The sequence below is a fragment of the Gekko japonicus genome, unplaced genomic scaffold (assembly GCF_001447785.1).
Source record: "Gekko japonicus isolate JY-2015 unplaced genomic scaffold, Gekko_japonicus_V1.1 scaffold914, whole genome shotgun sequence".
NCBI classification, from domain to species: Eukaryota; Metazoa; Chordata; class Lepidosauria; order Squamata; family Gekkonidae; genus Gekko; species Gekko japonicus.
In genome coordinates, this window is record NW_015160240.1 from 246,501 (window position 1) to 274,055 (window position 27,555).

A 27,555-nucleotide genomic window follows, 5' to 3' on the forward strand; every position below is an offset into this window, starting at 1 on the left:
CCAAATTCCCCTTTTCCTTACTGTCCTAGAGAAGAACTACTAGGGGAAATGTGGCTTAGCTCCAGTGTTCCCTCTAAGCTGAGTTAGTGTGAGCTAGCTCACAGGTTTTTTTAGCCTCCGGCTCACACATTTTTTCCTTCGCTCAGGAAGGATGGCTCCAGAGCAAACTAATTTATGCAGCAGCCAAATCGCTCACTCACAACGTTAATGCCAGTAGCTCACAAAGGAGAATTTTTGCTCACCAGACTCCACAGCTTAGCGGGAGCATTGCTTACCTCCCGATATATCTTGAGTATTACGGTGATATCCAGGGGAAAACTGGATTTGCTCAGTGAAACTGAGTGAGGAGGAACACATTCGTCCTCATGTCCTCTGCCTTCCACCCCACTCCCCCCCCACTGTGCAGATCTGATTCCCCTCCTTTAATGAGCATTCCAAAAACCCTGAATGGATTCCCACACACAGAGCATTCCGAAAACCCTGAATGGTGTCCCCCACACATAGACCCTTAATTCCCGATAGACAAACACTTGACCTTTGTAGCAAAAACTGACCTAAATGTGGTGCCTTCCATGGAGATAGATCAAGGTGGGTTGCCGTGTTGGTCTGTCTGTAGCCATAAAAAAGAGCAAGAGTCCAGCAGCACCTCAAAGACTAGCAAAATTTGTGGCGGGGGAGGAGCTTTCGTGAGTCACCGCTCTGCAGGAGTGACTGGTTACTCACAAAAGCTGCCTTTCCCTGCCACAAATTTTGTTAGTCTTTTAAGGGGCTGCTGGACTCTTGCTCTTTTCTACTGACTTAAATGTCTTCTGAGATCATCTTTTGTCCATTCCTTCTCTTCAACCTCTCCTCTCCCGCCTCAAGATATCAACGAATGCTCCCTCAGCAGCAATCTGTGCCGTAACGGCCGCTGTGTCAACATCATCGGAACCTACCAGTGTGCATGCGATTCTGGGTTCCAGGCCACACCGGACCGGCAAGGCTGTGTTGGTGAGTTTCCCGACTCCTTGTCTCTCGGAACCAGTATTGGCCCCAGTGTCCAAGATGGCGGACATGCTGACCAGGGGGAGCTGTTCAACTCTCTCCCCTGATCTGAGGACTACTGGGTGCTGTTATGCCCCACTATGTTCTCTTCAACACTACCTCCTTTGACTAGCGATCTCATTCCTTCATTCTCATTCCAGATATCGACGAGTGTACCATCATGAATGGTGGCTGCGATACCCACTGCGCCAACTCAGAGGGTAGCTACGAGTGTAGTTGTAGTGAGGGGTACGCCCTCATGCCTGATAAAAGGTCATGCACAGGTGAGGAACGTATCTACCTGGTCCACCCATTGACGCCATGGTCATGTTTCGTTTGGGACGAACCCCAGAGGATGCTAGATGTGTGGGACAAGCATTTCAGAGGTCTTCTTCACGTTTCTGATTGATGGGCGGCATCATCCCACTCTGTGTGAGGCTTCTTTGTGTGTGTGAGAATTTTTGTGAGTGTGTGTGTGTGCTTGTGTGCCTGGAAGTCATGGTGACTTCTGGTAATTCCCAGTGAGGCTAGGACATCTCAGAGAGGTGGCTTGATATTACCTGCCTCTGCGTCCCGGCCCTGGTATTCCTGGGAGGTCTCCCTTCCAAGTACTTGCCAGGTTCATACCTGCTTAGCTTCCAAGAACTGACAAGATTGGGCTTGCCTGGGCTGTGCAAGTCAGGGCAAACCAGGGAGTTTTTGTGTTCCTCTCTGTTTCGGCAGCCCCTTTCGTCCCCTGGAAGGAGCATCCCCAGGTTCATCGGACCCAGTCGGAGGAATAATTTACTTTTGCTTTATCTATATCCCACCTTTCTATCCTAATACGGACCCAAAGCGGTTAGCATCATTCTCCTCTCCTCCATTTTATCCTCACCACAAGCTCAAGATGTACACTTGTTTTGTGTGTACAAGAAAATATTTTAATATTTGAATTTTTAAATTAAATATTTAATATTTTAAATTTTTGTGAGTTTTAAAAGGTCTGCTATGAACAGAGCTTCTGCCTGAAATGTTAGAAGACCCACTGTCCAAGCTATGCCTAAGCGCACTTCCGGACCTCACTGGCAGCCTTTTTCTTTACTTACTTACTTTACTTATACCCCTGGCCCTTCTCCCCAGTGGGGACCCAAAGCGGCTTCCATCCTTCTCCTCCCCTCCATTTTATCCTCACCACAAGCTCAAGATGTACACTTGTTTTGTGTGTACAAGAAAATATTTTAATATTTGAATTTTTAAATTAAATATTTAATATTTTAATTTTTTTGTGAGTTTTAAAAGGTCTGCTATGAACAGAGCTTCTGCCTGAAATGTTAGAAGACCCACTGTCCAAGCTATGCCTAAGCGCACTTCCGGACCTCACTGGCAGCCTTTTTCTTTACTTACTTACTTTACTTATACCCCTGGCCCTTCTCCCCAGTGGGGACCCAAAGCGGCTTCCATCCTTCTCCTCCCCTCCATTTTATCCTCACAACAACCCCATGCAGTAGGTTAGGCTGAGAGAGTGTGACCGGGCCAAGATCACGCCAACGCTTAAGTGGCAAAGTGGAGATTCGAACCCGGGCTTCCCAGATCCTAGTCTGACACTTTAATCACCACGCCGTGTGGGCTGGGTGGACTGCAGTGAAGAAGGACAAGGGGGTGGAATCCCTCCATGTTCTGCAAGCACAGCTGCACTGAGAACATGGAGGAGGAGGAGAAGGAGAAGGAGGAGGAGGAGGAGGAGGAGAAGGAGGAGAAGGAGAAGGAGAAGGAGAAGGAGAAGGAGAAGGAGAAGGAGAATTGGATTTATATCCCAAGTTTTACTCAGAGTCTCAGGAAGGTTACAATCTCCTTCCCTTCCTCTCCCCACCACAGAACAAATTTTGAGTCCGGTGGCACCTTTGAAACCAACAAAGTTTTATTCGAAGTGTAAGCTTTCACATGCAAAAAAACCACTTATTCAGACAAAACTGGAATGAAATCTCAAAAGCTACTTACAGGGGGAAAGGGGGAGGGGTTTAAGTCATTAGGAGAGGCCACTCAGAGCCCAGGTTGCATCTGCAGAGCTGAAATTGGAATGAGTGTCTGGTAGGATCAATGGCTGGCAGCACATTAGCACGCAAAGGCAGGCGTTAACAAAGAGATGCCCCCCCCCCTGAATGTCCTGGGAGATTGAGATGTTCCCCTACAGGTTTCTCAGTTTTTGTGATTCTTGATGTCGGTATCTGGGGGCATTTGAGTGGCTAGCCGGGCTCCCAAATGTGTGCATATTTGTGAAGTGGGACTAACACCACAAGAAACAACAATCGTTTCTCTTGCTGCTGTCATCCAGATATCGACGAGTGTGAGGATAACCCGGATATCTGCGACGGAGGCCAGTGTACCAACATCCCAGGGGAATATCGGTGCCTCTGCTTTGATGGATTCATGGCTTCCCTGGACATGAAGACATGTATTGGTAAGGGAAAAGGCCAGAGAGCCATGCGGCTACTTAATGTAATGGGTAGAGATTTGTAAAAGTCTGTGGTATGGGTCACCAGATATTTGAGGCAGCAGCAATTCATCTATATTGTCCTCCCTGGATATATTCATCTATATTGGCCTCCCAGATATTTGAGGAGGTGGCAATTCATCCGTATTGGCCTCCCCTGCTCTGCCCTGCTTTATTCCATCATAGCCGATTTTCTCCCCCACCCATTTGCTCTGCAGTGTTCCACCTATGGTAGGGGTGTCAAACATGTGGCCCGGGGGCCGGATGAGGCTCCCAGAGGGCTCCTATCAGGCCCGCAGTGGAACTGCCTGTCTTCTGCTCAGCCCCATAGCTAGGGAATTGTTTGGGAGGGGGCCTCGGGGGGGCCCCCGCCAGCTAATTAAATGAAAGTACGGTGAAGGTGGTAAGTTGGAGCACTTTGGGGGCAGCCCAGGAGGGAGGTGGCCCAGAAGAAACACTAGGGGACCAGGCCCCGTGGGCCCCGTGTTAGATACAGGCCAGCTTCTGCTTCTGCTTCCAGTTCTGCTGCTGCTGCTGCATCATTGTAGGTTTGCAGCTTTACAGATACACACCTGAACAGCACACAAGACTGCAACAGCACAGACATTTTGATGCAATAATTCAGAGCAAGAGGTGTCAGTTATCAGACACTGTTAAATAAACAAAATATTGCAAGAGTGCTAATGTTTTAAGCATGTTTTTATGTTAAGTAAAAAAGCCACCTTTGTGTTTGTGTCCTTTATAAAGTTTATATCTCCGCTACTTGGCATTGCATTTTATGACACACATGGCCCAGCCCAACAAGGTCTCATTTATGTCAGATCCGGCCCTCATAACTGATGAGTTCGACACCCCTGATCTACGGTTACCCACAGTCAGGATCCCTTGGGGCATCTAACTGCGCAGCCGACGCCATCAAATGTTTTAGAATGTTTTAGTGATGTTTGTAAATGGATTCATAAATAATTTTATAGATTTTATTAAGGTTGTGTTATATTTCAGCTATGTTGTGTGTTTGATTGTGTTGTAACCTGTCCTGAGCCTGTTGCGCAAGGGAGGGAGGGCTAGAAATTAAATAAAGAAATAAGTAATCTATTTACTTTTCTTGTTGAGGTTCAAGGCAAATTACAGAATACAGGACAGTGCAGTCAGACAGCATAAAACAACCAAAGAACAAGGCGGCAGAATTAGGATCACAGGATTAGCGAACAATGCAAACAAAACTACCAGAGGAAAGGTATACTATAAACAAGGGGTCCCCAGCCTTTTTGAGCCTGTGGGTACCTTTGGAAGTTGACACAGCATGGTGGGTGCATAGGGTTACCAGGTCTTACCTGCGTCCCGGTGGGGGGCTCCAGCCCAGCTCCCGGGGTCTTCTGGCACGCGTGATGAAATCACCCGGAAGTGACATCATCATGCCGGGCATGTCGTTCAGGAAACACTCTAGCATTTGGGTAAAAACTCTATAGTCACCATAGAGTTATTACCCAAATGCTAAAGCATCCCCCTCACAATGTGCCCGGCTGGCTGGTGGCGGATTGGGGCCCCCAAAAGCAGGTAATCCCCCACCCCCATCAGGGGGATGGCAACCCTATGGGTGCAAACATAAAATGGCTGCCACAGGAGGCGGAGCCAGCCATACAATGGCTTTGGTCACACCATAAGGATCCTTGTGTTGTGGTGGCAGCTGCCACTAAGCCATCTGTGCAGCTAATCAGATCTCGAGTAGCCAATCGGAAGACTTGCTGGGCAAAACCTCCACTTGGCCTCACCCACTTTCTAAAAACACTTGGTAAAAAGGTTTCCCTTGCTCGAAAGCCAGTCGAATACGACTCTAGGGGTGCGGTGCTCATCTCAGTTTCCAAGCTGAAGAGCCAGCGCTGTCCGAATACGTTTCTGTGGTCGTGTGACCGGCATGACTAAACGCCGAGGCACACGGAACGCCGTTACCTTCCCACCGAAGCAGTACCTATTTATCTACTTGCTTTCGAACTGCTAGGTTGGCAGGAGACAGGAGCTCACTCCGTCACATGGTGCTAGGGTCTCGAACTGCTGAACTACAGACCTTCCGGTCTGCAGCTCAGTGCCTTAACCTCTGAGCCACCAGCAAAGGTATTGGTGGGCACCATAGCAGCCAGGGACACCCTGTTGGGGACCCCCTGCTATAAACAATACAGAAAGAATTGTAAGTTATAAGACAATGCAATAAAAGCAAGTATATACCTGCAAGAATCATTCGCTGTGATCCTCTTCCATTATAAGCTGCCCTTTTTATTTGCGAGGGGAAAGTGACGTAGCAGGGATGATATTTAAGTGTCAGTGTACAAAATCGCAGATAGAGGAGTGTATTTCCCAGGTGTCCAGCATTACGAAAGACATGCACAGAGAGAGCGTTGAAACAGAAGGGTTTTGAGATGATGAACCCGTGGGAACACTCACGAGTGGTATTCGGGGGACAAGGGGTGTCACTGGCAGCCCCGGATTTGGGCGAGGGTTCTTCTGAATGCACATGTCTTTTCCATGCAGACGTGAATGAGTGTGACTTGAACCCCAACATCTGTTTGCACGGGGACTGCGAAAACACCAAAGGGTCTTTCATCTGCCACTGCCAGCTTGGTTACTTCGTCAAGAAGGGGACAACCGGCTGTACAGGTGGGTAAGATCTGGGGTGGGATGCGGGAATCGGGGTTCTCTCACCTGGATATGGAGGCCCGAGACTTCCACTGTTATTGCCCACACCCAGCAATCGGTGTCCACAGCCTCTGAACATGGAGGTCCCGTACAGAGCCAGAGGGTGCTAGAAGCCTCCGGCTGGTGATGAGAGCTGTTCTGTAGGGCACACCAAGAAAGGGGGCAATCTAACCTTTGGGGTGAGAATAAGATAACTGAGCAGGAGATGCAAAAGATCTCTATAATACTGTGAGCAGACTGGTGGGAGGAGAGAGCCAGAATGTCCAAAGGGCTCTGCTGGAACAGGCCAAAGGTCCATCTAAAGAACAGTATTCTGTTACCAGCATTGGCTAGCCAGATGCTTCTGGGCAGACCTTGAGCTGCACTGAAAGGCAACAACCATCCCCTGTTTCTTCCCCAGTTTTTGTTGTGTGTGTCCCCTTCGGTCACACCATGAAGATCCTTGTGTTGTTGTTGCAGCTGCTGCTAAGCAACATTTTTCTGTGCAGCCAATCAAATCTCTAATAGCCAATCGGAAGCGTTGCTGGGCAAAACCTCCACCTGGTATATTGCTGCTGCGCACGGAGATTCCATTTAAGGTGTTGGGCCTAATAGCTAGTAGTAGGCGTCCTCCACCACCAAAGCGTTGCATGATTCCCCTGCTGAGGCCATCTAATCCAATAGCCTTCACTGCCTCCTGTGGCAGGGAATTCCATAGGCTAACTCAGTGTTGTTTATACCAACCTTCATGGGGCTTGAGTCCATTCTATGGAACTGGCTGGTGGGAGGTTCAGCTAAGGAAGCATTTTTTAATATGTGTGTGCATGTGCGCACGCAAAGTGCCATCAAGTCACAGCCAAATTATGACAACCCTGTAGGGTTTTCAAGGCAAGAGACTCACCAAGTGGGTTTGCCATTGCCTGCCTCTGCATAGAGACCCTGGACTTCCTTGGTGGTCTCCCATCCAAATACTTACCAGGGCCAACCCTGCTTAGCATGTTTCCCCGCATGTTCCCCCAAGGGCACTACAGTCGGGGACCCAAAATCTCCTGGATATTCCAGGCCCCAGGAACATCAAACTCGCTGCGGCCAGGGCGTTTTCGGTGGTGGCTCCTACCTGGTGGAACGAGCTCCCAGAAGAGATCCGGGCCCTGCGGGACCTTGGGCAGTTCCGCAGGGCCTGTAAAATGGAGCTCTTCCGCCAGGCCTTTGAGTAGGAGCCGCCGCCACCATTATTCCACCAACGCTTTTCCCATCACCGCACCCTTACCACCGCTGGCGCGGGTACCATCGGGGGTGCGAGACATACCTGGCGGATGATAGGGTTGTGGGGACATGTGGTTGTTGTATTGTTATAACAGCTGCAGAACACCATCTTGATTTTATGAATTGGAGTGAGTAGTGGAGCACCGATATTTTATTAATTGTATTATGTTGTATATTGTATTGTACTTATTGTTTTTATTAGGCATTTATGCCCTTGTTAGCTGCCCTGAGCCTTCGGGGCGGGTGGGCTACAAATCTAAAGAATAAATAAATAAATAAATAAATATAAATAGCTTCCGAGATCTGACGAAATCGGTCTAGCCTGGGCCATCCAGGTGAGGGAAACAGTGCCCAGTTAATTTTTTGATATAGTACCCATTTAACTGATGGCGCTCATGCGCCCTTTGCCCAAAACTCACCCTCCCCTCTCCTTTCCAGATATCGATGAGTGCGAGATCGGGGCACACAACTGTGACATGCACGCTTCCTGTATCAACATCCCCGGGAGTTTCCGGTGCAAGTGTCGGACCGGATGGCTGGGCGAAGGCCTCAAGTGCAACGGTGAGTGGGCAGAGCCAGAGAAAAGGCCAAGACGGCTAGTGGTTCGGTTTATTGGTTCGCGTAGGCACTTTCACACGCGCTGAATAATGTAGTTTCAGTCTACTTCCAGTGTACTTTAGGGACCGTAAGCAATTGGATTTTGCCATTCTTGCCATAAAATCCAGTTGCAGAGTGCACTGGAAGTGGAGTGAAAGCACATGATTTGGCATGCATGAAAGTGCTGATATGCAAACTCAGCTTTTCTCCCCAGTGGGGATTCCAAGTGGCTTGCAATTTCATTCCTCCACATTTAATCCTGACAACAATCACCTTGTGAGGTAGGTTAGGTTGAAAGAGAGGGACTGGGCCCAGGTCACCCAGCAAGCTTCCATGGCAGAGCAGGAATTCGAACCAGGGTCTTCAAGATCCACTCTAACCACTACAGCACACTACACTACACTAGAAGCAACGGGGGGGTGGAGCTCATGGTTAGCAGGTTGTGCAGTGCCTTCAGAGGCATTTTTATGGGGTTGTTTTGAAGGGGGTGATCTGAGATGAAGCTGTGCCCCAGCGCTGATTTGAAGTGTCAGGTTCCAGTCTTGAAACGTGTGAAAGAAGGGAAAGCAACAATGCCTCTGAGCACATGCAAAGTGCTACACTTCCTTCATTAAGCTCCTATATATCCTTTCCATCTCCAAAACAGATTTCAGGGATTAAATTTAAAAGTCTAGTTCTCACTGAGGCTGGTTTAAAAAAATAATAAATCTAGTAGAAATCTAGTATATAAAAGAAGATGCTAAGCTAAAACAGTTTTCAATGATGTGCTAGATTTCTGTAAACAGGGATTATTAATCTTCCCCCATATAAAATACTTCTTGTACGTAAAAGATAGAATGTCAACAGAAAGGCTAAGCTATGGGCTTTTGTGCATTCTCATTTTCAGCATGTGTTTTGCTCCCTCTAGTGGACGATTTGATATTATACTGGGTTATGTCCAGCAGATCTCCTTGCAGAGATTTAAACTGCAGGTTTTTATGCTGGACATAAATGGGTGTAATATTGAATTGAACACTAGAGGGAGCAAAAGACATTTGGAACACAGAAAAAAGCCCCTGAATAAACAGGAATTTACGAGCAAGGAAAATGAGAACGATGAAAAGCCCTGTGACTTTATTCACTGCCATGCTAGTTCTCCATTTGCAGGGAGTACAGTTCTTCTCCATGCACAAATATTTCCCGAACATAGAAAGTTAGGCTGTTACTTAGCCTGCTCCCTGATCCTCTGGTTTCTAAGTGCAAGGATTTCGTTTTTGTGTTGAAATTGCCTCCACACAGAAAAGCAGAGCGTCAGGGAGAAGGCTAGGTTGGAGTCTTCTTCTTTCTACATGCAGGGATGCCTCCTCCGAGTGTGTGAATTTGCTGCATAAGGGTGTAATCTGGGTGCCTGTGTTTGAGTCTACTTGACTCTCTCTCTCCCCCTCCCTCCCTCCCTCCCTCCCTCCCTGGGGCAAGAGGGATAACCATATACACTGCCCAGAGCTCCTTTGAGAAAGGGTGGAATAAAAACCCCCCCCCCCCCCAGACCTGGACGAGTGTGCCACGGAAGCACATAGCTGCAACTTGAATGCCAATTGCCTGAACACTCCAGGATCATACCGCTGTGCCTGCCGGGAAGGTTTCAACGGAGATGGGTTCTCCTGCTCAGGTACATTTGCTTTTTTCCCCCCCATTTGGACCCCAAGTTGGGGTGAAGGCACAGGATTTGCTTAGAAGGATAAAAAGGATAACCCTTAGCTGATTCTAAGCAGAGGAGGGAAGCAATGGTCAGGGCCAGGGTCAGTGGGATGTTTGCAAAATTCACTGGACACCTGCCCCTGGAGAACTGCTGGCTGGAGGAGACCACAGACAGGGCCGGCCCCAGTTTATTTTGCACCCTAGGCGAGGATCCCTTCTGATGCCGCCGCCCCCCCCCCCGGTGTGCCCACCATTTTTCAAAAATAAATGCATTTTAGGAAGAATGAAAAACACAAATAATCAAGAAACTCCCAGAGTAGTTTGGTGCCCCTAAGGACCAGCCCACTCTAGGCGATCACCTAGTTCGCCTAGTGAGTAAGCCAGCCCTGACCACAGATGGGAGATTCACCCAGCAGCCTATAATCCTCCTGGCCTGGGAAACCAGGCCATGCAGGAGTGCCACTCTGATACCACCGTCAAGTCTAGAAGCCTCTCAGGAATACTCACTTCCTCAATCTGGGCACATTGGCCTGGGAGGAGGCTATTGGGTCCCCTTTTGTGCACCAGACTTGCCTGCTGTCTCCAATCTGCCTCCCCCCCCCGGTACTCCCCCCACCCTCAGCCTGAGCCCCTGGCTTATAGAAGAGGCAGGGGCCAGGGTGAGACTTGTGGCTCACCAGCTCTGTTGGGTGGTTCACCACAGGGGAATAACCGTCTGCCTAGCAGGTCATCATTCCTGGCTGGTGAGCAGTCTTCTCACGGTGGAGGTGGGTAGACACTCTTGGGCTCTAAATGAAGCTGCTCACGTTGGTGCGAGTGTCCCAGTCAAATGCCCCGAAAGGTTGACTGAGTGTCTTGGGAATGATAGGCTGTTTCCGAAGGTTGTGCGTGGACACATGCATAATGAGAGAGAAGAAGAAGAAGAAGAGATTGGATTTATACCCCACGGCCCTTCACTACCCAAAGGTGTCTCAGAGTGGCTCACAGACTCCTTCCCCTCCCCCTCCCCACAACAGGCACCCTGTGAGGTGGGTGGGCCTGAGAGAGCTCTTGACAGAAACGGCTCTTTTTTTTCAAGAACAGCTGTGCCAGAACTAAGGCTTGCCCAAGGTCATCCAGCAGGTGCAAGTGGAGGAGTGGGGGAATCAAACCCGGGTCTCCCAGATTAGAGTCCGCGCACTTAACCACGACACCAGACTGGCTCTCGCTGGAGGTGCCTGCCCCCCACCTGCCTGCCCGTGCCGTCCTACCATAGAATCATAGAGTTGGAAGCAGGCCCGTAGCTAACATGGGGCCCATGGGGCCCGCCCCCCTGCTGTTTTTGCGGGCCCCTCCCTCAATACTCAGGGGCCCCCCGCTCCAGCCCATTAACCCGCTGATCGATTGCCTCATGAATATGAGCCGGCATCTCCCTGTTTGAGCTCATCGGCAATCAGCTGAGTCTCTTTAGGACCCAACAGCAACTGGTGGTTGACCGAGTCACACACACATTGGTCGGATTGCAGCAGTTCACTCCTCCTGTTGCATTTTCTGCCAGGTTTCAAATCCTCGGCTCAGGGAAGGCGTGAGGGAGGAAGCTTGATCCCCGCTCTCCTTTTTAAAAAAAAAAAAAAAAACAGCCGCTTTGCTAGCCCGCCGCGGGAGATGAAGTCGCGAGGAAGGAAGCTTGATCCCCGCTCTCCTTTTTAAAAAAAAAAAAAAACACGGCCGCTTTGCTAGACCTCCGAGGAGCCTTAGTGTCTATAAACACTAGGGTTCTGGCTCGCCTCGGAGGAAGGCTCTAGTGGGGGCTGTGTGGGTACGCACCAAGCAGGCCCCCCTTCCCCAGGAGCCTTTGATGTAATTAGATGGTGGCCACCCCAAGGCCCCCTCCCCCCCAAAAACCTAGCTACAGGGCTGGTTGGAAGGGACCTCCCCCCCCCAAACTCCCAGTGACCGCTGTTCCACACCCCGAAGATGGCAAAAACCTCCAGTCCTTGCCCCTCCCCAAACCACAAACCTTAACCTTTGCAAAGGGTAACTTGCTACGGAGAATGTTGTTCCCCATTCCAGGGCCTTCCTTTCCTGTAAAATTACTCTTCTCAGTTTATCCCAACATGACTTTTGACCACGGTGAATAGAAATTGTCACTTATTTATTTTTTGCAGCTTCCTAATTTCAGTCCAATAAATTCTGAGCATGTATCGACAGAGGCAACCGGCCTGCTGTCCGCTTGATGACGAACACTGTAACCTATGCCGGTGTAAACACATTCGCAATGCTGCTTGCTTTAAGTAGCAAAGAAATGGGCAATTCGAGGGTTCAAGATGCTCGGCTGGAGGGGAAAGGAGCATAGCGAGCAGCATAAGATCAATTTATGAGCATGTTATACTGCAGCATCATCGCAAGTCGTTAAGTTGCTGGGTGTTGCGATAATCTGATTTGGTGCACAAATTGGTCCAGTTTACAATGCCCGATGTATTGCACATTGAGGGGTTTTTTCCCCCTCCTCCCTGAGGATCTTCTGTGGCTTGGAATGTAAAATGAGATTCTGCAGATGCTTTCAGGCCAGCCAGGCGGTTTTTCAGGTGCTTATTGGGCGAGGAAGAACTTCTTGTTGAACAATTCGGCAGATTAGACTGAAAATATTTCTGTGTTTCTCTTCTCTTCTCTTCTCTTCTCTTCTCTTCTCTTCTCTCTGCTCTCCTCTCCTCTCCTCTCCTCTCCTCTCTTCTCTCTCTCTCTGTCCAAATCCTGGGCAATAGCCACAGCTCAGGCAGAGAAGTTTTAAAAAAGTAATCTGAGAATGTGCAGCGAATCTATGCACCACCACGACAGCTTCGTTCATCTGAGCAAGTCCAGCAGCTGCCAACCTGCAAATGGGCAAAACCAACAACTGCCCGTACACGTGGCCTTCTCCGTTGTGGCCCCCGCCTCGTGGTCTGGCCTGCCTGTGGGGGTCAGAAAGGCTCCCCCTCTCCTGGCTGTGCACAAACCTTGCAAAATTCAAGAGGGCTTTTCTACACAGGCAACAGGGCTGCAGTGTCCAAAATGATTCACAAAGTGACTTGGATAAATTTTTAAGGACTGTGCTTAGCTTGTTGAAACTATGATTTTTGCTTCATTTAATGTGTCAGGTGTATACGTCTGCTTTGTTTCAGTTCTGTAAGACTTCTGATTGATTCTGAAAGCCTAATCCTGTTGTATTGTCTACTGAAATGCCCTATGCTGCTGATTATATTAGAATCATAGAGTTGGAAGGGACCTCCAGGGTCATCTAGTCCAACCTCCTGCACAATGCAGGAAATTCACAAGTACACACCCCCCCACACACACCCCCAGTGACCCCTGCTCCATGCCCAGAAGATAGCAAAAAACCTCCCTCCATGATCCCCGGGCAAACTGGCCTGGAGAAAAATTGCTTCCTGACCCCAAAGTGGTGACCAACATTTCCCTGGGTGTGTAAGAAAGGGCCACGAGAACCAGGGCTATTTTGGGGCAGGAATTTTTTGGACAGGAATGCACAGGAAGGGAGTTCCGGCTGGCTCCTGAATTTGCCACGCCCAGCAGGAACTCATTAGCATAATAAAACACACCCAACAGCAGAAACTCATTAGGATTGGCTACATTAGGGGCCTAGCATACAAAGGAGTTCCTGCTACAAAAAAAGCCCTGGGTTTTGACCACAAACAAGGTAAACAGAATAAAAAGCAAAAGGTGGGTGTGGCTGGATGACCACACTTCTGGTAGCATGGGGGTGTGGCCTAATATGATAATGAGCTGTGTTGTCGGGGTGTGGCATAATATGCTAATGAGTTTCTGCTGTTGGGTGTGGCCTATTATGTTAATGAGTTCCTGCTGGGCTTTTTCTACAAAAAAAGCCCTGACGAGAACTAAGCACTGAGGCAACCTGTCCTGCCTTCCCTTCTTGTGATCTGCCTGAGTCCACAGAATCCGCATTGCTGTCCGATGGCCACCTAGCCTCTGTTTGAAAATATTGACTTACCCTTGAGTCCGAGTGAGGAACGCAGACTATAAATAATGTAAATAAACAAACACATGAATATCACAAGCTGAGATGCAAATCTCAGGGGGAAAAGCAAGCTATTCTTTTCCTGCGTGTTCTTGGAAAAACCCATAGATATTGAGCTAATTCTGAACTAAGCCAATCACGGGCAAGAGCTTTTCAGCCAATGACAGGACCTGATCTTTCCTCTTCTTGTGCACCTCGACAGATGTGGACGAATGCGCAGACAACATCAACCTCTGCGAAAATGGGCAGTGTCTCAATGCCCCTGGCGGCTACCGTTGCGAGTGCGAAATGGGCTTCAATCCCACAGAGGACAGCAAGGCCTGCCAAGGTAAGGGGGAGTCGCCCCATCCTGAAGCTCTCGGAAAAGATGTGACCCGCAACTCAGCTCTCCGAAGCTCCTGTTGGGTCATTTGAGGGAGCACAAGACCTTTGGGTGTCAGAGGATGATGGGATTTTAGGAGCAAACGTTACGGGCAGGATAGGAGAGCGAAGCAATTAAGGGAGGAGACCGGGGAGGACTGTGAGGGCCTGGTCTGCCCCATGTCCATATTTTCTCGTGAACTTTGCCTCGGGGAGCGAGGGGGAAGGTCATGTTAAAATGATGCCAATGTAAGTCCCTAGCACTGCTAGATAACTCCTTCTCCAGGATCTCTCAATTAAATCTCTGAGCAGGGAAGGGTTTTCAAGGCAAGAGACTTACAGAGTTGGTTGGCCATTGCCTGCCTTTACACAGTGACCCTGTAATTCCTTGGAAGTCGCCCATCCAAATACTCACCAGGGCCAACCCTGCTTAGCTTCCGAGATCTGACGAAATCGGTCTAGCCTGGGCCATCTGGGTCAGGGAAATAGTGCCCAGTTAATTTTTTGATATAGTACCCAGTTAATTTATGATGCTCATGTGCCTTTTGCCCAGAACTCACCCTCCCCTCTCCCTTCCAGATATTGATGAGTGTGAGATCGAGGTGCACAACTGTGACATGCAAGCTTCCTGCATGCGTGCATGTTAATGTTTGTGCATGAATGCTAAGGGGCTGAGCAGTGCTCAACCCTGTCATATCATGGCTGGCAACCAGTAGGAGGATGGGTATACATGCAGTAATGGTGTCACAAGACATTGTTTCTGGCTGGAACCAGAAGTGATGTCACCACATTGTGCAATGCTCTAGGAATTTCCCACATCTCTATGGTAAAAGCCGTAGAGACCAGAGGGGATTCCTAGAGCATCATGCAGTGTCACTTTTGGGTTTTTTTCTGGCCATTTGCATAGTTGTTCATGTGACACTGTTTCCCCTTGCATTTCCACTCCCTACTGAGCACTGTGTTACCAGGGCTCTTTTTGTAGCAGGAACTCCTTTGCATATTAGGCGACACACCCCTCATGTAGCCAATCCTCCAAGAGCTTGCAGAGCTCTTCTTACAGGGGCGACTGTAAACTCTTGGAGGGTTGGCTACGTTAGGGGTGTGTTGTGGGTAGGGTTGTCAGGTCCAATTGTCGCACCAGAGAGGCGATTGGGGCGCATTCCAGGATTGGTTGAGGATGCCGTGCAATGTGGATATGTCACCTGGAAGGGATGTAGACATGCCGGTAACATTGAGGGCATTGCTTTGGTTTTGGGGCAAAATGTTATGGTAAAATCACCCTCAAACAATAGAGTTTTGCCCAAAACCCAGAGTGTCACCCCTGAACATCACCAACATTCCTGTGTCACTTCTGGGTGACGCCAGAGTGTCGCAAATAATGTCGCTGTTTGGGGGGTCCAATTTCCTCCCCCTGGCCAGCTGGATGCTGGTGGGCAGGAGCCCGTGAAAGCGGGGGATCCTTTGCCCCCACCTGGGGAATGGTAACCCTAGTTGTGAGGTATTAATTGCCGAGACCGTAACCTGTGTAACCTTAAACAAGAAAATAAATGTATCAAATTAACAGAAAGAGAATCAAGTTAAGTCAGGTGAATAAAAACAGAGGCGCTACAGAAAGGACATAAATGCATATGTGAAGTACAAACACAGGGGTGTCAAACTTGTCGCTTGGGGCCGGATCAGGCCCCCGGAGGGCTTCTATCAGACCTGCAGTGGAACTGGCTGTCTTCTGCTTCTTCTTCCAGTTCTGTTGCTGCTGCGTCATCGTAGGTTTGCAGCTTGCAGATACACACTTGAACAGCACACACAAGATTGCAACAGCACAGACAGTTTGATGCAATAATTCAGAGCAAGAGGTGTCAGTTATCAGACACTGATAAATAAACAAAATATTGCAAGAGTGCTGATGTTTTAAGCATGTTTTTATTTTAACTAAAAAACAACCCCTTTCTGTTTGTGTCCTTTATAAAGTCTATATCTCCACTACTGGGCATTACATTTTATGACACACATGGCCTGGTCTCATTTATGTCAGATCCGGCCCTTATAACAAATGAGTTCGACACTCCTGGCTTAAACCCTTTCCCTAACAAACTACCTGCTACTAAGGGAGGAAAGAGGAGACTCAAAGACATACAAGCCTGCTTCCTGAAGACCGCTGGGCAGCTCTGGAGAGGCGCAGGAGAACAGGGTGGAGAAGGGTGGAAGGAATGAGAAATGAACCACACAGTTGGGGTGACAGAGTGGGATCCAAAGCCTGCTACAAATTGGATGACCTGAGAGATGCCTTTTTATACATTTTTGCTAAGATGGAGGAAGGGGAAAGGTGTTGGCATTGGAATGTGGGAGGAATGAGAAGTCCATCTCTCCAGAGATGAGCTAATTTGAAAAGAGTATCTTTGGGTGCACTGTGGAAGTGCATTTTTTCTTCTTTTGCATTACAAGTAAGAGTATCAAGGAGAAGTGTTCCTTTAGGGGGATTGAGAGTTCTAGATAGGCTAGTAGATGGTCGAGTCCTTTACATGATGGAGCAGAGGTAAGAAGCACTTAAGACCAGGAGGGAATGGCTGGGGCTGGCCCGTTGCTCATTGTCTTGATTATTTGGATCATTATTCAGGCCAGATTATCAGGGAGGAAACCCCACACGTCCTGGAGGAAAAGGCCCTTCGGTTGACTCCCACCAGATATGGCTTTCATATGACTAATGGAGGAGTCGCTTCACGTTCCTTGCACGCCATCAGTGTGACTCACCATCATTTTGATGTCAGTTTGATCCAGACTCCATTTTTCATTTGTAAACCCACACTAAGATGTACAAGTATAAGCTTTCCTTGCTCGAAAGCCAGTCGAATCTGACTCTAGGGTTGCGGTGCTCATCTCCGTTTAACATAAGAACATAGGAGAAGCCAATGTTGGATCAGGCCAAAGGCCCACCCAGTCCAACACTCTGTCACACAGTGGCCAAAAATACCAGGTGCCATCAGGAGGTCCAGCAGTGGGGCCAGGACACTAGGAGCCCTCCCACTGTTGGCCCCCCCAAGCACCAAGAAGACAGAGCATCACTTGCCCCAGAGCCCCTATCTATACCTTGTGGCTAATAGCCACTGATGGACCTCTGCTCCATATGCCTATCTAATTCCCTTTTGAAGCCATCCATGCTTATAGCCGCCACCACTTCCTGTGGCAGTGAATTCCATGTGTAAGTGAATTCCGTTTCCAAGCCAAAGAGCCAGCGCTGTGCAAAGACATTTCCGTGGTCGTGGCCGGCATGACTAGATGCCGAGGTGCACGGAACGCTGTTATCTTCCCACTGAAGTGGTACCTATTTATCTACTTGCAGTTTCTTGCTTTCGAACTGCTAGGTCGGCAGGAGCTGGGGCCAGAGACGGGAGCTCACTCCGTCATGCAGTACTCGGGTCTCGATCTGCTGAACTACCGACCTTCCGGTCTGCAGTTCAGTGTCTTAACCACTTGAGCCACCACAGCCCCTGTACAAGTATACAGTGATACAAAATGGAGAGTCTCCTGTGAGGGGGAGTCCCATGGCATCAACTGAAAGGAGAGACGGGGACTGCCGGCAGGGATCCCCACTGGAAGTGGACAAATGGCCACCTTCTTGGGGGGGGGGATAGTGACATCAAGGCACACCTGACTTCTGGCAATCCCGAGGGGTGTTCAAGGCAAGAGGTGTTCAAAGGTGATTTGCCATTTGGCCTGCCTCTGCATCACAACCCTGGTATTCCTTGGAGGTCTCCCATCCAAATACCAGCCAGGTTAGATTCTGAAAATCTAACAATCATTTAAGGAAACAGATGAGTAAATATGAATCACGTGTGACTTAACATCACACAAGGCTCCAAATGTTTCTTAAACATTCAATAGTATTCAGTACATGAAATACATGAAATACAATAGATAGGCTGGAGGTTTGAAGCTGATTGCAACGTACTTTATAAAGTTTCAAGAAATGGATGTTTTTGCTTTGCTTTGTGGACATTTGAAAGTCATTTTTTTTGGTCCATTTAAATTGTGAAATTTTCTTTTGGGAGTTTCAAAGACTAAATGTTAGCAGGGCTTTTTTTTGTAGAAAAAGCCCAGCAGGAACCCATTAGCATAATAGGCCACACCCAAGAGCATAAACTCATTAGCGTATTAGGCCACACCCCTGACAGCACAGCTCATTAGCATATTAGGCCACACCCCCATGTTACCAGAAGTGTGCTCATCCAGCCACACCCACCTTTTGCTTCTTATTCTGTTGACCTTGTTTGTTATCAAAACCCAGGGCTTTTTTTGTAGCAGGAACTCCTTTGCATGTTAGGCCGCCCACCCCTTAATGTAGCCAATCCTAATGAGTTTCTGCTGTTGGGTGTGGCCTATTATTCTAATGAGTTCCTGCTGGGCGTGGCCAACTCAGGAGCCAGCCGGAACTGCCCAAAAATAGCCCCGAGTGTTAGATATTGCTTCAAATCTCCAGCCTATTGTATTTCTTGTATTTCATATATTGAATACTGTTGAATGTTTAAGAAATATTTGGAGCCTTATGTGATGTTAAGTCACAGATTCTGAGATCTTGCAATGGTCAGGACAATGGCAACCCTACTAGCAAGATGTATTCTGAGCTGCTGATTAGGTTCTGCAGGGCAATTTTGAAAAGTCTAACGCCAAAGAAGAGACAGTTCCTCCGCTTCTAAATCTGTGGCACAGGCCTAATAGCAACCGGGGGCTGCTCAGGTAAGGTTCCTCGACCTGGAGAACTGGAATGTTCCGACGGCGCCCCTGCTTTCACGTCAGAAGCCCCGCTGCGGGCAGACGTACCTCCTCTGAAGCCGGCTTTCTTGCAGATATCGACGAGTGCACCTTCCAGAACATCTGCGTGTTCGGCACCTGCCAGAACCTGCCGGGCATGTTCCGTTGTGCCTGTGATGATGGGTACGAGCTGGACAGGAGTGGAGGCAACTGTACAGGTGAGTGAGGGCCACAGAGTGGACGGGATATCTGTGTGCAGGCAGGAGGCGTCGTGTTTCGCAGGTGAGCAAGCTGGTTCACTGGTGTCCCCGGCCAGGCAGCTACTAGGCTTGCCAAGTCCCCCCGGGGGGCGGGGAAACCCCCGCTCCAGAGGCCCATTCCCCACCGGCGGCGGATCGGGCCCCGGGGGGAGCCCCACCCCAACGTGCGCGTCACCCGGAAGTGCCGTGACGACGCCGGGCACGCTGGGGGCGGGGCCACGGTCCCCCTGCTGCGGCGCGACACCGGACTTGGCAACTCTAGCAGCTACAGAGATGGGCCATGTGTGTGTGTGGAGGGTCATCAGGCCTATTGACTGAAAGTTACACCCCCCAAAAAAAAATTAAGAGGGAAGAGAGGCTTAGCACTGGCCAGGGCGTTTTTGGCTCTGGCCTCGGCCTGGTGCGATGCACTCCCATCTGAGAGAAGGACCCTGCGGGACTTGTTACAGTTCCACAGGGCCCGTAAAACTGAGCTGTTCCACCAGACCATTGGTTGAGGTGACGGACGTTCAACCATCTTGGCCTCCCCTGCCCATAACGTCCGCCTCAGCTCCCTCTGATGCTGTTTAGCTCCGAGAGTGTCGACCGGGCGCGGTAGTAAAATAGAGTGCTATTAATTATCACCTGACTAACATCCCATAGGATGTTCTGCCTCAAGCTGTTTGGAGCTGTTTGCCTGGAGCTGTTTGTTTCAGTTGCCGTCGTGTTCTGATCGTTTTGGATTTGTTTTTTTTAAGTTTATGTTTTAATGTCATTATGTTTCTCATATGTTGTATCTGCCCTGAGCCCACTTTGTGGGGTAGGGTGGGATATAAGCCTAATAAAATATTTTTTTTTAAAGCCTATTGAAAACCACATGCAGTTGTTGAATATTTCAATTCCGGTTTGGATATTGATCTGCTGGGACTGCTTGCTGGTTAATTTGCTGTGATTCATAGTACTACTACTTTTCTGGGCAAGCAGGAAGTATTCTCGGGGTGGGGGGTGGGGACTGCTGCCCTTTGCTACCTCCCTGCTGAGCCCTGGTCTTGCCCACAACAGTCCATGCCGGCGCTGTGTTGCTCCAAACCAAGATTCTAGTCCTGAATGCTGAACGCCCACCTTGCTCCTCCATGGCCCCCTCTCTCCCCAGGTCCCTTGAGATCCCTTCTCCCCAGCCTGGTGTCGTGGTTAAGTGCGCGGACTCTAATCTGGGAGAACCGGGTTTGATTCCCCCACTCCTATACTCGCAGCTGCTGGATGACCTTGGGCAAGCCGTAGTTCTGTCAGAGCTGTCCTTAAAAGGACAGTTCTTGAGAGAACTCTCTCAGCCCCACCTACCTCATAGGGTGTCTGTTGTGGGGAGGGGAGGGGAAAGGAATTTGTCAGCCGCTCTGAGACTCCAAGTGAAGGGTGGAGTCTAAATCCAATCTCCTCCTCATCCTCCTTAAGAGCCAGTTTGGTGTAGTGGCTTAAGTGCGCGGACTCTAATCTGGGAGAACCAGGTTTGATTCCCCGCTCCTCCACTTGCACCTGGCTGGATGACCTTGGGCAAGCCATAGTTCTGATAAGAGCTGTCCTTGCAAAACAGCAGCTTCTGTCAAGAGCTCTCTCAGCCCCACCTCCCTCACAGGGTGTCTGTTGTGGGGAGGGGAAGGGAAGGGAAAGGAGTTTGTAAGCTGCTCCGAGACTCCTTTGGGTAGTGAAGGGCGGGGTAGAAATCCAATCTCTTCCTCTCCTTCTTCTTCTTCCTGCCACTGCTTTCTGGCCGTCTGCATCACTAGACCTCCTCTTCCTCCAGCCTTCCTTACATCATACTTCTCTGCTCTGCCACTGTCTCCCTCCCTCGTCCTTTCCCCTCTTTCTTTATTCCTCGGTTCACCAACAGCAACACACTGCCCACATGTAATCCATCTAAAACAGATGGCATACTCTCAAGGCAGGGATTGTCTCTCGCGTTTCCATGTCATATATGTCAGCGACAGTTGGTATTCTATCTGTATTGTTACTGGATTTTTTTCCCATTTTGGGATTGAAGCTTGTCCCGTGTTTTTATTCAGATTTTATGCGCCACATTTGTCCTCAAAGGGGTCTCATAGCAGCTTCCGTTGTTCTCCCCTCCACCATTTTATTCTCACGACCACCCTGTTTGGTAGGTTAGCTTGAGAGTGTGTGACTGGCCAAAGCTCACCCAGCAAGCATCCATGGCAGCATGGGGATTCAAACATGGGTGTCCCCCAGCAGGAGGGTTGGTGGGGGTAGCATCCTTGTCCCCAGCTCACCGTCTACCCAGCGGTTCGAAAGCTTCGGCGAGTAGATAAAATGGGTACCACTCCTTAGAGAGAGTGGGCACACTGAACCCCCCCCCCTCGTGGGGTGGAGTGGTGTTAGCCGGTGAACGGAAGTCCAGCTCACATGATGGAAAGCCTAGAGAGATCTTCTCGACGTGAAGAAAAGGCTGTAATGGGCCGTCCCATTGAAAGATTATTGTTGTTGTTGTTGTTGTTGTTGTATAAAAATTAAAAGAATGGTAGAATCATAGAGTGGGAAGGGACTTCCAGGGTCATCTGGTCCAACCCCCTGCACAGTGCAGGAAATCCACAAGTACCTACCCCTGTTCCATGCCCCTGTGACCCCTGTTCCATGCCCAGAAGATGACAAAAAACCTCCTGGGTCCCTGGCCAAACTGGCTTGTCTATTTACAAAAAGTTCTGACCATAGAGTTTCTGGTGATTCCTAGAGTGACCCTTGTCACTTCCAGCCTTATTTTCCTTTTTTGATTTTTCTCCCCACTACACCCACTTGGCCCCAGTTTCTGCCCACTGATCCACGTGTGCATCAGTGGCAAGGGTCACAGTAACCTGGAGGTCTCCCACTGTGAGTGCATGAATGAGATCCTAGTCCAAAACTCTAGCTGCTACACTGTAGCTTTTGTTCCTTAGACAGTCCCCTGTCCCTTTGTCGTAATGCACATGTGCACATTGATCAAGTGCTGCCAAGAATGGAGCCTTGATTTGAGTGCAGCTACGATTGCCTCTGGACTGTGGGGGGGCCCCTTTTACTGGTGTGCTCATGACTCACGTGAACATATCATCAAAAGACAAGCTGCCCCCCAAAAAATCTTGACAAACGATATGTACAAATGTCACAAATGGAGAAGCGGGGATGTGTCTGCTGCACGTTATTTTTATCATTGCGCCTATTTGCATCATAAACATGGAGGGGGGGAGAGACAAGGATAGCCGCAAACCACGGATGAACAACATTTGGAAAATAAAGAAGGGGGTTTTTTTGTTTTGGCTTGGGAAGCAAGAGCTGGTAAAGCAGAACACCACAATCGGGGGAGGAAATTCAAATGAAAATTTTAGGAGCTGTTAAGGAAGGGTATATTAAAACGGAATGCTTCACCCAAATTTTCAAACTGTTCCCTCCTTCAGACATCAACGAGTGTGCGGATCCAGTGAACTGCATCAACGGACTTTGCGTCAACACCCCAGGCAGCTATTTGTGCAACTGCCCCCAAGACTTTGAGCTGAACCCCACTGGAGTGGGGTGCGTAGGTAAGGGGGCGGTCCGGGGAGGGCTGTCAGGAGTAGCGGGACGGCACGTATCAAAGCCCAGACTGAGCTTCCTGGTGCAACTAGTCAGGACCAAGGCTCCCTCTAAGCTGTGGAGTCTTGTGAGCAAAAATTCTACTTGATGAGCTGCTGGCATTAAAGTTGTGAGCGAGCAATTTGGCTACTGCATAAATTTGTTTGCTCTGGACCCACCCTTCCTGAGTCGAGACAAAAATGTGTGAGTCGGAGGCTAAAAAACAGTGAACTAGCTCACACTAACTCATCTTAGAGGGAACACTGGGACTGGCTCTAAGGAACAGAAGCAGAGCCCTGCTGGATCAGACCAAAGGTCCATCTAGCCAACTTCCAGTTTGTCACAGTGGCCGGCCATGATGTTTCTGGGAAGCCCATGAGCAGGACTTAAAGGCCACAGCCAGAGTCTGGCACTTTGAGGTAGACTGCCTCAGAAAATGGAGGTTCCGTTTCACTGTTGCAAATAGCTTCCATGGATTTGCCTCCTCTACTAATAGAGCCCTTTCAGCTAATGATCACTGATGCACCTTGTGGCTGTGAGTTGTTCCACAAGTCAGTTCTGAGTTGCATGAAGAGGGACTTTCTCTTGTCCGCTCATCCATTTCACTAGGAACACACTGATTATTGTTTATTGTATGTGATGAGAAGGAACACGGAGTTCCCTCTAACCACTTTCTCCACACCATCCATAATTACGTAACCCCCTCTAGTCCCCCTGTACCCTTAGTTTTTTTTGTCATTATTCCCTGCATGTAGAAATCTAGCTTGTCAGGAAGAAACACCGTTCAAGTAAAATAAGTCCTGAACAGCCTCCTTTATTCCCCAGTAGCGCAGTTGTAGATCTCTTGCTTTGCCTAGGGTCCTAGATGCAGTTCCAGCATTTCCCATTAAAGGATCTCATGTCAGAAGACTGAAACAGATATTTCCGTGCCTGAGATACTGGTAGGCAATCCACAAAACTGGGCTGGGAGGCCCAATGGCTACACTTGTCTTAAATGTCTTTTGTGCCCCGTGTTTTCCCTTCTCCCAGACACCCGCGTTGGAAATTGTTTCCTGGATACTCAAGACCGAGGCGACGGCGGGATCTCATGCAGCGCAGAAATCGGAGTGGGGGTCACCCGGGCATCTTGCTGCTGTTCGCTGGGCCGGGCATGGGGTAACCCTTGTGAGCTTTGCCCCCCTGCCAACACCAGTAAGTACAGAGGGTAAATTTGCACGCGGATCATGCAGCTGTTGTTTGCCTTTTATTTGCTCTGCCTGTTTTTGCAAGGAACTGAAGCTGGGTTAAAAAGATAAGGGTAACTGTAGCTTTCCCCCGCCCCAAGATTTCGAACTGAACCCTCTTGGCCTGTAGGGGCAAGCCATGCTCTTGAACAACGAGCTCCACTGATAAAAATTAGCTCCCGCTGATCAATCAGCTAACATTTCCACAGACTGTTGTATGGATTAAACCAATTTCGAGGTTGCTGTTGGAAAGCAAGTACTGTAGAGTCACTGGCCAATCAGTCCTGGTTCAAGAGAACTCCTTTCTGACCCCCAGGGGTCATTTCCTGCCGGAGAGCCCCAGAGCGGTGCTCTGACAGTAAGAAGCCCAGGCCCCACCCCCTGGCCTTTCCTGGCCGCCGGCGGAGAGACTGGGGGGGGGATTTAAATCCCTGTGTTCCCTGCCCGATCTTCTCCAGGGGCACCTAGAGAAGATCGGGCCGGGAAGCCAGGCATGTCTGCCTCCCTGCCCTCCCCCTCTCCAGCCAGCCCACCGTTGCAGGTTGGCTGGGGAGGGGAAGGGGAGGCAGGCAGACGTCCCCTTTCCCCCTGAGCCTCTCCGCTTTTGCAGAGAGACTCAGGGAGGGGGGGATTTAAACTCATTTGCATATGCCTTAACTCATTTTAAACGTGGCTGCCCTTTGTCAGGGGGTGTGGCATATGCAAATGAGTTGCACAAATGAGCTCCTGCACCTCTTTTTCTAGGAAATGACCCCTGTGATGGGCACCTGAGCAAAGCCCATTGAACTCACCCATACCCAACAGCCTTTTTATTTCTTTTAGGTTCAAAATTGCACCCTGCAACATTTGAAAAGGGAAGGACAGGAGAGGAAAGGAAGGAGAAAAAGGGGAGGGGAGGGAAGAAAAGGGAATGAATGAAAGAAAACTGTATCTAGAAGAAACAGAATTGAAGAACGAAAGTGGCAAAGGGAGGAATTGGGGTTATAGGGAAGAACAGAAAAGGAGAGAGACGGGCAGGCAGACCTGGCTTTGAATATCTGTGTTTCAGGCTAGGACATTAGCAATTAATTTCAGGGGGGGGTGTTGTAATCTGATTGACTGCAGGGCCTTTTCTACTTAATAGTTTACTGGTAAAGGGCTGCATTTTGTTTTTAATCACTGTCCCCCTTTTTGAGAATGGTAGTGTCATAATTCAGGTTATAAATTCTGGAAGGAAGGAAAAGGGGGGGGGATGTGTAGACAGAAAATAGGTGAGGGGGGGAGAGGAAGGGAGCCCTAAAGCAGACAGCAGGATCCAGTCCAACATCCCTTTTCTTGGCTCTACAGAGCTGCAGTGCTTGGGATTAGACAAGAAAAGATGAGGAGAAACCCACCGATAGAGGTCTAGGGCCCGTTTTTATCACTACGTAGCAACCATGGGAGGAGCCAACTCAGATCAGAACCAAGATTCTGGGAGAAATTCTTTCCCTGCATCATTTCTTGACCTTAGACGCTCATCCCGCAATTATCGGAGCAGCTGTTTCCCTATACAGGGGGGATAAAATAGCATGTCCCCCCCCCTCCAGTGGGGCATATAATATTTCTGAGTGGGACTGTCTGATGTTGGGACAAATGATGCGGGGGGGGGGGAAGCAAAATACCCCTGTTTTGTGCAACCCCCGTCCTCTTCCGGCTGGTCCTCCACAGTGACCACTTAGGGTCCCCCAAGCCCAAATCTTGACCGGTTTGACACTTGGATTAAAAGGCAAAAGGGGGAAGTGGCTCACAGAATCCACCAGTTTCAGATTCAGGCATCTTTAATGGCATAAAGTACATAATAGATACATTTAAGAAGATACATTTAATTCCAGTAAATGAATGTAGACAATAAAATATGTGTACTGTGTAAAAAGGCTGTATCTAAGTGTGGCTGATTCTGCTAAGAATTTTGCAACCGTAATTGTAGTATCAGTATTTACATCATTAAGAAGATATCGAACAGTTTTAAAGTTTAAATAAGCACGGCCAAAGAGGTAAAAATAGGGATGCCAGGTCCCCCAGGGGGGCGGGGGCCCCCAATCCGCCAGTCCGGATCCGGCTGGTGGGGGGAACCCCACCACCAAAATGCCTGGTTTGGGCTGACGTGCCCGGCGCGATGACATCACCCCGAAGTGACATCATCACACTGGGCACATTGCCAGGTGACGTGCGCAGCGCAATGACATCACTTCCGGGTGACATCATCGCGGCATGTGCACGCTATGCATACGTGCGAATGTCCCGGAATGGGACCACCGCTCCCCCGCTGCAAGAAGTTAGTCACTCGGCAACTCTAGGTAAAAATTTCATACGTGAGGATGTGTGTAGCTGGCAGTCTAGAATAATATGGAAGATTGAATCCTGGGCCATGCTGGAACATTTGCAGAGTCTTTCGGGGGGGGGGTGTTGTTGTTAAATCGACCCCACAACATGTTTGAGGGAAAGACGTTTAGCCGAGCCAACGTAAAGACTCTGCGATGGGAAAGAAGGCTGAGATTGTGTAAGTAATGGGCCATTTGGCCATGTTGGGCAGAGAGATTGAGGTGAGCTTGTGAATAAATGTGCGGATGTGAAGGACGAAAATGATGTGACACACAGAATCCAACAGCTGAAGTGGATGTCGAGCAGTAACCAAATTCTCCCTTCGCAGCGGAGTACAAGACCCTGTGTCCAGGCGGTGAAGGGTTCCGGCCCAACCCCATCACGGTCATTTTGGAAGGTAAGAGAAGCTGAGGAACATGGGGGGAGGGAGTAGCAGCTGTCCCCAGATGGCTGAGATTTTGCAGTCTTGGTATTTAAAAATGTTTATTAAGCTTTTCATGAAAATACATTAAAATAGCTATCTCAGTTATTTATCAATTACTGGGAGAGTACAATTGGAGTAAGAAATCTAATCCATAACGGGTATGGGGAAAAGAGTGTGTTTCCTCAAATAATGACTTGAATTGGAATAAGATCTGAACATCATTCCCTTTGACCACAAATAATCAATTGATAAAGCTACAATCCTTTAAGATATATTCTCAGTGGTACCTTACACCCCACCGATTATTTTTATGTAAATTAAAGGATAGTCCAAATTGTTGGAAAGGTTGTGGGTTAAAAGGTTATTTTTTCCACTGTTGGTGGGATTGTTCCAGTATTAAACAATTTTGGACTAAGGTTGTGTCTGCAATCTCAACGATTGTGAATTATAACATCCCCGTTACACCGCAATCAGTATTGTTAAACTATTGGCCAGATCCATCCTTAACTACCTTAAGAAAAGAACTAATTTCTGTACTGCTCTCCGTGGCTAAATCCTTGATCGCTCAGGTATGGAATCAAGATAAAGATATTGAAATGTTGGGACATGGCAGTGGCAGATAAAATTGCAACTCAGTTACTGGCTGCCCAAACAACGTCTTTATCTAATAATTTTATGGAGCGATGGTTTCCTTTTTTTTAATATACCTCTTCAAATTCTGAAACAGTCCAGGGCTATTTTTGGGCAGGAACGCACAGGAGCAGAGTTCCGGCTGGCTTCAGAGTTGGCCACATCTACTACAGCCAAAACCTCTGCGTGCGTGGCTACAGAGGGAAGGCCTGGAGAACGACCCCCCCTGGCGACTCCGAGGCGGGCAGGCCAGGGGGGCCCCTGGAAGGATTGGGGAGGCATTTAAA

The 27,555-nt window shown here is 49.0% G+C and overlaps 1 protein-coding gene across 1 annotated transcript in view; it reads left to right on the plus strand.

Annotated features, from left to right (window-relative positions):
- Positions 1-27,555, plus strand: part of FBN3 (fibrillin 3) — a 248,900-nt gene that overhangs the window by 152,012 nt on the left and 69,333 nt on the right. Inside the window, exons 24-34 of the mRNA XM_015413252.1 lie at positions 865-990; positions 1,185-1,307; positions 3,335-3,460; positions 6,020-6,145; positions 7,868-7,990; positions 9,552-9,674; positions 13,918-14,043; positions 18,917-19,039; positions 22,498-22,620; positions 23,681-23,842; positions 26,543-26,611. Coding sequence (XP_015268738.1) covers positions 865-990; positions 1,185-1,307; positions 3,335-3,460; positions 6,020-6,145; positions 7,868-7,990; positions 9,552-9,674; positions 13,918-14,043; positions 18,917-19,039; positions 22,498-22,620; positions 23,681-23,842; positions 26,543-26,611 — 1,350 coding nt within the window. The remainder of the gene's footprint in view (positions 1-864; positions 991-1,184; positions 1,308-3,334; positions 3,461-6,019; positions 6,146-7,867; positions 7,991-9,551; positions 9,675-13,917; positions 14,044-18,916; positions 19,040-22,497; positions 22,621-23,680; positions 23,843-26,542; positions 26,612-27,555) is intronic.